Here is a 9,891-nt window from a genome sequence, read left to right as displayed (position 1 = left end):
TTTTATAATTACCACATCATGCAGCACCCAGGCCTCGAACTGCCAACCTTCCAATCATCAGAATTGGTATCTTAACCACTAAGTCACTGCTTCTCTTACATCCTAAATTTAATTGGGGGGAGGATAGTAAAGAAAAAATAGTACTGTATCATTACAGATTCATCTGAGTAATCCTGCTAGATTTACTAAAACCATAACCAGACATAATTACATATTTAAATTTCTTATCGTTCAAAAAATCCATAAAGGTTTCCAATCTTTGAAAAAAGTCTTCAATTGGCTTAGCCTATAGAACCCACATAAGTTTGGCATTTGGGCTAATTGTTGTTATTGTTAATTGTTATTTGCTGGGGGTACTGGGGTTTGTGATGTTTTTAACTGTTTTTTATCTCTTGCTGTGCACCGCTGTGATCCTTGGAATAGCGGTATATAAATAAAAAATTTATTATTATTTATTATTATATCCATTCTGCCATTTCCAAGTTTGAGCAAACAAAAGTCTTTCTGCTGTGGTCATATATTGAAGTAGTAGTTTGTATTTACATTCCAGTTCTTTTTCTGTAATTAACCAGATTAACCATCCTGGCCCAGGTTCCCAGGTTCCCTGATTCCCTGATTCCTCCCGTGGCCCCATCTTAGTGATGGTTGAGGATCAACAGAGGGATATCAGGGTTTTTAGTTTTAACTGCTGTTTTTATGCTTGATATTGTGTTTTTAATATGTTATACTGTTTAATACTGTCTTAAGGGGGGGGAAGGATAAAGTGTTTTTAATTGTCATATTTTATATTTTACTGTTGTTAACCGCCCGGATTGGTTTGCCAGAGGGCGGTATACAAATAATAATAATAATAATAATAATAATTATTATTATTATTATTATTATTATTATGTCTGACAAAAATATTTTTGGTGGTATTACCAAATCTACCGTTAATTTTATTTATTAATATATAAATATTAGACCAATCACTTTTTGTCTTCTTACATGTCCACCTCATATGAAAAATGTGCCCTCCTTGACAACCCCAACATTGATTTAAAACATTTTTGGCAGCTAAGTTGCAGTTAGATGTCATCTGTGTATCACCTTATACAGAATTTAAGTTGCTACATACAGTAAATTTTATATCTTTGAACCACATGGTTTTTTTTCATATGGACATTATGCCTCTGTTTGTTTTCTGAATTTATATTCCTTTAAATGTAAATTAGATGGTGTTAAGAAAGAATTTAAAAGAAAAATAATTTCTCTGTTGCAAGAATAAATATTTCTTCTGATTTACCTATGCAGTTTAGCTTGTGTTGAAAGATATTTTCTTGCATCTTGAAGAAATAGCACAGATCTCACAATTAAGAATAAATGTTTGTAACACAAGTTTGGCTGATTTTTTGTAAAGAAGTGAATATAAAATAATATGTCTAAGGCTGGATCAAGATTTAATGATACTTAGTCTCCCAGTGAATGAGACTTAAGATAGTCATGATTGTCTGAAATCCTGTCAAGTTTAATGGTAAATATGTGGTAAATATGACTGAATCTGAAGTCAACCCATAGACTTATTATCAGGAATCTCCACATAACTGTGAGCTATTCTGCTGTTTATATTCAATCAGTGATTGGAAATAATAGGCTATTTAAAAACTTAAAGGAATGCTCTTGCATGAAATTACTTTTCAGTTGAGAAGCATTTTTACTGTGGCTTATTTTGGAGCAGATGTGCATAGAATTGAGCTGTTCTTTGTAAACTTGGTGAGAAATTATCCAAATTGGTAAATGTTGTATATGCTCCCACATCCTTACATTTCATCACAGCACATGCCCTGAATTTTATTTGCTTCTTGAATGTGTTCCCTCTCAGTTTCTGGACCAAAATAAATATCCCTAACCCTGCTACAAACTGTATAATGTACATGGCAAAGGGAAACATATGAAAGGAATAATTTTTGTGGGCTCCATTGCAATAGGGAGAAAGCTAATTTGAAATGCTCATTTTAGATCAATTAGTGGGTGCCAAGCTTTGATCTGCATGTTCGGCTGATTTCTGTTTTGCTTTAATGTGTTTAAACAGAATTTCCAAGCAGGTTTTGAAAGTCTTTATTTATTGTTTTACAGATAATTCAAAGACAAATTACACCTGAGGTACAAAAATAATCCCCACAAGTCTTAAAATTCTTTACAACGGAGAATTCTGGCCAAAATTTATTGGCATTTTAAAAAACATAAATCATTGGGGAGGTTTGGAGAAGATAAGGGGATAGATCCATCAGAAGTGTTGTGCCATAGATTCAAAAAAATCAAATGTATGGAACACTTCTGGTCCCAAGCATTTTGGATGAGGAAAATTCAACCTGTATTTTATTTGCTTCCATATCTAGTCCCCTGAAGATTCTGTGCATATATAACCAGTTTCCTCAATCAAAAAAAGTGATCTTGTTTGAAATATCTTACATAAAGTCAAAAATTATATTCCAGTTCTGTAACTACTCAGTTAAAATAAAAATGCTTTTCATTCAGGAAGAAAAAGAAAAAAAATTAAATTAATTGACTGGAGGAACATTTCAAAGATCACAACCTTTAAAAAGCTATTGTGATTCTCTGTTTGACAAGAGGCATAACAATACAAAGCTTCAATATGAAAGATTCAGGTGCATAGAAAATGAAGTGATGGACAGCAGAGCAGATTATTTTCATCCACTCTGGTCACAATCTGAAGTGTTTTAAGTCCTATGCCTTCCTTGACTGTGACTTTCATCTTTCATAGGAGGGGTGGGGAACCTGTGTCCCTGCAAATGTTGACAGCTCTTAGCATTCCCGATCATTGCCCAAGGAGTTCAGGTTAGTAGGAACTGAGGTCCCAACAACATTCAGACAGCAATTTTGTTTTCATCTCTACTTTTGACCAAATTGATAAAACTCATTCCACCACCCCAGATCAGCTAGATCCAATCAAGACATTTAGCATTTTGTGGCATATGACTAAATGACACTCTTCCTACAGTGTCATGTCCATTTGAACTGGAAATTAAATCTTACTTCAAGACTGGCAAAAGAACAGTTTGTGCCTTCACAAGTGCCACAGGTCAGGTCAAGATGCTACTGACAACCCACACTTGCCTGAAGCAAGGGTCTTACTCTGCCCAATAGTAGAGATGCCCCTGCTATAATTTTTATTAAAACTAAATTCATCTAATTCATATACATTTCACCACTACAAACTTTCAAAAAGACAAATTGTACTCTGTATTTTAGACTGCATAGTATTTTATGCCTGATCTGCCTACCTTAGGCTAAACCTCAATTTTTTAATATACAGTCATCTCTTCTTATACACAGATTTTTTTATACATGGATTCAAGCATCCACGGTTTGAAAATATTTTTAAAAAATTATAAATTTCAAATATCAAACCTTGATTTTCCAATTTTTAAAGGAGATGCCATTTTGCTATGTCATTATATTTAATGGGACTTTTGCATCCACGGATTTTGTTATCCATGGGGGATCTTGGAACCAAACCCCAGTGTATAACAAGGGTCCACTGTATACACTGAACTGCTGATGAAATATGTTGTGCAACTGAGCAATACTTCAGGGTGTAAGTGAGGTAGTTGAGGAATTCACCAGTTAAATTTGTCATTTCCAAAGTACTTTTTAATCACAACAAGCAATTCGGGAACTGTGGGGGTGGGGAATGTCCTGAGAATAGATGCTTGTTATTTTTTATTTTTTTTCCCCTTACTGAAATCAGTAAGAAGGGGGTTAAGTCCTTCATCTCCAGGCTGGTATAGTTGATGGACCCAACTATGGAGCTTCCCAGAGGAACAAAACACAGATCTGACACCGCCTCTGGCCCCGTGCTTGAACACATTGTTTCAGGGTATGTGACATATGGAAACACCACAGGGTAGCTTAGCTCTATCCACAGAGCTTTTAGCAGGCCTACCTGTGATTGATGTTTTCCTGATGGTGACGTTCCCCTCTGCAAGGAGCTCTCCAGCCCCAGTAGCTCTGCAGATGAAGATCCAGAAGACGAAAAGTGCACGTTTAATCTTCAAGACACCACACACGTGTTCATTTCTTCCATGCATAGCCATAAGCAAGCAAGTAAGCAGCTGAGTGAAGGGAAAACCCTCCCTAAAGCAAAGAAAGCCAACAGTGCAAAATGTTTGCAGGACTTGAACAAGCAGAAGTTAGTGAATCCTAATGGGCTGCATATTCCCATAAGCCCAAGTATATTTTGGAAACCACAAAGAAGATTTCCCTAACCTATCCTATCTTATATTAAGTACTGCTGCTCTGCTGTCTCTTTCAGCAAACTAGTGTTTTGGCTGGCGTATGCTGTGTAAAAGCTAGCAGAAACCAAAGGGAAGAGCAGCAGCCTGGGAGATTTGCATGAATCAACTCTCAGTACTGCTTTGTTTTAACAGAACTGAACACAACTTAGGTCTTATCCACACACAGCTTCAGTGTCACAGAATAATACTGCATAGAAACAGACTACCCTGTCAATTTTCACCTGTAGTGTAGAAATATATGATTTCTTCTGTGTGTGCATTTTTTAAAAAAAGTCAGACGAGGCTACATTTGAATGATAAAGAGCATTTTTAAACAAGTACTGAATAATGCTGGTTCTTCAAAAATATATATATATATTACACAAACCCTACAAAATCCCATCAAAGACCAATTCTGGTCTGTATGAAACACAGCCAAATTCTGTGCATAAAACAAACACTGTCCATAGGTCCATTCATGACATTCACTGAACCAGTGTTAAGAAGCCCATGCTGCCAACTGCTGCATATCATCGTCATCTTCCACTCTCTTCTTTGAAGATGCTGTAGAAAGAGATTAGTAATAATTAGTCAGCAGTAAGGAACAACAGGCACAAATCTGATGACTCAACCGTAAGGCAGCCAATCCAATTTCTAACAATATCAAAGTGACATCAGGAGAAGGTACATTATCCATATTGCTCACACACCATAAGGTTAGATCTGAAATCAAAATTTGGATTCAGGTGTCCAGTACCAATTCCAGAGACTGATAAGGTCCTAATGTCTGCTAACTGTTACTTTTCATGCAGTGTATTCTATCCTGTTCCTCTTGCTGTTATATCCTTGCATGGTCACTTAGGGTATGGTAAGGTAGCCAGTGGAAAAGACAGCACAATGTGAGAGTCTGAGAAATGAGAATTAATGGCAACAGAGAATGGCTAGATAAATTTATGACTCAGAACACAGATCTTTAAAAATTGTTAATGCAGGACTGCATTTACTAGAAATACCCTACTATTTCTATGAAGTTATTGAACATCCATCTGGAAAATTACAGGGTATCTAGTAGCAATACAGTCAAATACATATTCATAGGCTTGAATTGTATGGATTAGTTCCAACCTGATCGTAAACCAGATAATGCAACTGTTGAATGGTGAGTTGACGCCTAGGCAAATCACATTGATTCAACAAATCTATTCCCCTTGGAACTAAGGGGCTAAACAGACCAGCATAAAATGCCAGCATCAGGGTGAAGTGGGAGCGTAGCGATCGCATGCCACATGCTCCAACCCTTCCCTGATGCCAGCATCATGCCACCTGACCAACTGCACAGCGGGCAGTGTCACACCATTTTTTGACACCGTGTTTAGACACGCTGCACCAAAGAAACGCCAAAAACCTGCTGCTATTGTGGCAAGGGTGGCTTTTTGCCGCTTTAAAAAGGAGCAGCATTTTGCTGTTTCTTTTTAGAGTGATGAAGTGCCAGATCGGTCTCGGTGTGTGATTGCTGCAACCCCAATATCGTGCTGAAAGGAGCAGTTGGACACCGCTCCTTTAGGGCCGTCTGTGAAGCCCCTAACAATAGAATTTGACCCATAATTTCCTTTTTACTAACTTTACTGTGGTATTTTTATTCTGTAGAGTTAGCTCTTGTATATGAATCCAAGGAATGGTTCTATCTAAGGACACATTGTTAAATCATGTTCTATAACCTTGTGTTTCATACATTGGTATCAAGTGTGAATACTCAGCAAATGATGATCAGTACTCAGAACTACAATTTTGGCTAACGCCGATCATACCATATTCATGATGGTATCATTATAATGTATCACCTTTATACACTGATCTTCTAAGCACACACACTCACACAATGAAGCAGTGTCAGATAATCACAGCCTTGAAAAGTTACCTTTTGGACTACAACCCAAAGAATCCCAGATACAGTCCTTTAAAATATAGTGATCAAGAGCCCACATCACTACCCAAGGTCCAAAACACACTGCAGAAATAATCCAGTTTGGGACTACTTTAACTGTCCTGGTTCAATACTAGGGAATTCTGGAAACTGTAGTTTTGTGAGACATTTAGGGACCCTTGGTGGTGCAGTGGTTAAATGCCTGTACTGCAGCCATTCACAGCTACAAGGTTGTGAGTTCAATCTCAGGGCTCCAGGGTTGGCTCAGCCTCGCATCCTTCCATATGTCACTAAAATGAGTATCCAACTTGTTGGGGGCAATTAGCTTATACTTTGTAAACTGCTTAGGGAGTGCTTATGTACACTGTTAAGCAGTATAGATATGTACTTGCTATTGCTATTTAGCCTCTGTCAGAGAGCTCTGGTGCCACAATAAATTACAATTCCTGGGATTCCCTAGCACTAAGCCAGGGCAGTTAAAGCAGTCTTAAACTGGAATGTTTCTGCAGTGTGTTTTGGACCTAAGTTACAAATGCTGGTGGCTGTTACAAATGGATAACTAAGGGCTGGAACAGACTGGCATACAAAGGCATACAGAGGGTGTGGCGTACAGATGACACATGGCCACAAGATGCCTTGAAGCTGGCTTCAAGCAAACTGATTGCCCAGACATGGGCCAGCTTCCAGGTGCTCCAGCAGTGCAGTGTTCATATGCTGCATGCCGCCGGAGCACCTTAAAGCTGGCTTCTGGCCACAGTGGGGATGAAAAGCTGGCATTTTGCTGGTGCAAAAAGGAGTGGCTCTTTGTCACTCCTTTTTTGCCAGCAAAAAGGCAGATTGGGGCCGCGGCGTGCAGTTGCCATAGCCCCAATTCACCTTTGGAAGGGGCGGTCTGTTTTACTCCTTAGTGTAGTCTCTTGGCCCAATCCACACAAAACTACTTTAACAGCTTACAGTTACACTGAATGAAGAGGTATGTTCTTCTGGCAAGTGAGCACAGCAGGATGTTTCCAGCTCCCTCCTACCAGTGGTCTGTAGTGTAATGAGGAATTGTGACAGAGGACCCACCTCTGATTTTTACAGCCTTAATCACTGATGGAAGGGGACTGGGAATATCATCTTACTATGATCCAATTGCCAGAGCAACAGAAATTCATCACTTGATACCTAGAGTTCAAGGTGGGATTCGGGAGGCATTTACAATCATGTCAATAGTGCCATAATCATGAATATATACTATGAATGAATATGAAGCAGTAAGGGATCCATAAATCTAGATTACAAATCTGTAACTGCAAACCAGATGCCAGACAACATTTCTGAGCTTTGTGGAATACACCTGTACAGAAATAGAATTTGTTAGTAGGTGCAAGTGTGGAAGGGCACTCCCTCCCTACACTGATCTATTAAGGAGGACCATTACTTAAGCTATCTTGTTTCTTAACAGGATATCTTGGCATAGGAAAAGCAAAGCAGACAACAGAACTACAGGCACTTCTGCCACAACTAGGTAGGTCAACAGTCCAAACAGAAGTAGAGACAAAATTAATCATGGCAAATAATGCAGATACTGTTACCTTTCCTTTTTATTCAACTGGTTGTTTCTGTACACTGGTCCCCCGGGTTACGAAATACCCAGGTTACGAAATTTTCGGGATACGAATAAATCCCATAGGGATTTATTGTTTCGGCTTACGAAGGTTTTTTCGGGTTACGAAAAAACCCCGGCGCTGTTTTAAATGGAGCCGCGGCACAGCCGCGGCTTTTTCCCCATTAGCGCCTATGGGCTATTCGGCTTACGAAGTATCCCGGGTTACGAAAGCGGCGGCGGAACGAATTAATTTCGTAACCCGGGGTACCAGTGTACTAATATTAATAACAAACAACAAGCTTAAGAAAAGACAAGAGTTTACCAGGATGTGTAGGAAGTGGAGTAGCTGGTACACTTGGTAATCGAACGTTGGCCATTTTACTATTGAGTTCTTCTTGTTCCAGTTCCTCCAATTCTGCCAACAACTCATCCTGAAAAGGGATGGCAAATTAAAGTTCAAGAAATAAAGAATCTCTCTTTGTAATACATTTTAACTATAACGACCTTACAAACAGCTCCAGTGACAATGGAGAATTCATTCCAGACAACTAGGCAGGGAAGAAGTGATAGAAAGAATATCCAAAATATTTGAAAAATAGGTGAAAAATGGGTTTCTTCTGTTGGGAAGTCCTGATGAGGAGAAAGTAGCAGAGGTCGCCCCTCCGAGGATATTCAAGGTCACGGATCTCAGATCAGCAAATTACATGGGGCAACTGTAGTGACAGGAGCTCATTTAGGCACTTGGGCCTTGAACTCCCAATCTTCTGACTTTTAAGATAATTAGAATTTGGCATCTTAACACTAAGCCACTGTGTCTCAATTAGTAGGCTTCAGCAATCTAGCAGCCTAATTTCAGATCCTCTTATTTTAAACTGAGTATAACAGATATTCATATGAAAGTTTAGGAGAACTTTTAGGTAACTAAAATGGCCCAGCAGTCTATACATCTTCTCAAGAGGGAGGTACATCTTTTCTTCTCCACAAGTTGTTAATTGCTGTCGTCAGCTTTGACTTATTGCATCCCTACAAATGAGAGTCTTCAAAGACATCCTGTTATTAACAGCCCTGTTCAGGTCTTGCTCAGCCTTGCTCAGGTCCCTGGCTTCCTTACTGAGTCAAGCTTTCCTCTTTTCATATTGCCTTCTACCTTACCAAACTTGAACATCTTTTCCAATGAGTTATAGTTCATACAATTGCATGGGTGTCATCCTGCACCTAGGGTTGCCATAACCCAGCGGCCCCCGTGACAATCACGGTTTTGGGGGGGCCCTCTCGGTCCCGGTCCGGTTTGGGCCCCCACCCGTGCCTTGTTCCCAGTTTGAGGGCCCGATCCGGCCATTGCCGCTGCCGCTAATGCAGCTGCTGCGGCGCCAACCCACCTCCTCCTCCGGCTCCGCCTTCCTCCTCTTCCTCGGCGGCAGAAGCGCCACCGCCACCGTGCCTCCACTGTGAGGGCTTGTGCGCCGCCCAGGCCTCAGTAGGGGCCAGTGGCAGCGCGCATGCCCACCCCGCTTCCCTCCGCGCACGTGCGCCTGCCCGCCCCACTTCCCTCCACGCGCCCTGCCTAGCTTTAGGAGGATGAGAGGGGGGAGAGGAGGAGGAGGAGAGGAGCCGGAGGAAGGGTGCCTGAAGGCCAGGGCAGAATTGGGCCGGAGGAGGAGGAGGAGGAGGAAAGCTGAGTAGTGGCCATTAGGTCTGCCTTGGATTTTGGGGTTTTTAAATTATATTTAAAAATATAAAATACTTATTTCATTTAATTTTTTTATTTTATTATTGCTTTTTTTTTTTATTCATTAATTTATTATTGTTTTGTTTTTATTTATTCATTAATTTTATTATGCTTGCTTTTGTTTTATTTCATTATTTTATTATTGCTTGTTTTTTGTTTATTTCATTAATTATTATTGCGTGTTTTTGTTTTATTTATTAATTTTTATATTGCTTGTTTTTATTTTATTAATTTTTATTATTGCTTGTTTTTTATTTTATTACATTAATTTTTATTATTAAATATATACACCCCTGCCTTGTTTTTTATTTATTTTTTCATTATTTTTTATTATTAAATATATGCAAGTGCATTTCTGTGTATTTATGGC

The 9,891-nt window shown here is 39.2% G+C and overlaps 1 protein-coding gene across 1 annotated transcript in view; it reads right to left on the bottom strand.

Moving 5' to 3' along the window:
- Positions 1-3,444: 3,444 nt before the first annotated feature.
- Positions 3,445-9,891, bottom strand: part of CHMP4C (charged multivesicular body protein 4C) — a 23,600-nt gene continuing 17,153 nt past the window's right edge. Inside the window, exons 4-5 of the mRNA XM_042466338.1 lie at positions 8,115-8,223; positions 3,445-4,841 (exon numbers count right to left, since the gene is read on the bottom strand). Coding sequence (XP_042322272.1) covers positions 4,777-4,841; positions 8,115-8,223 — 174 coding nt within the window. The 3' untranslated portion in view covers positions 3,445-4,776. The remainder of the gene's footprint in view (positions 4,842-8,114; positions 8,224-9,891) is intronic.

Source organism: Sceloporus undulatus, chromosome 4 (assembly GCF_019175285.1).
Source record: "Sceloporus undulatus isolate JIND9_A2432 ecotype Alabama chromosome 4, SceUnd_v1.1, whole genome shotgun sequence".
NCBI lineage: Eukaryota > Metazoa > Chordata > Lepidosauria > Squamata > Phrynosomatidae > Sceloporus > Sceloporus undulatus.
This window is presented reverse-complemented; position numbering and strand designations above follow the sequence as displayed.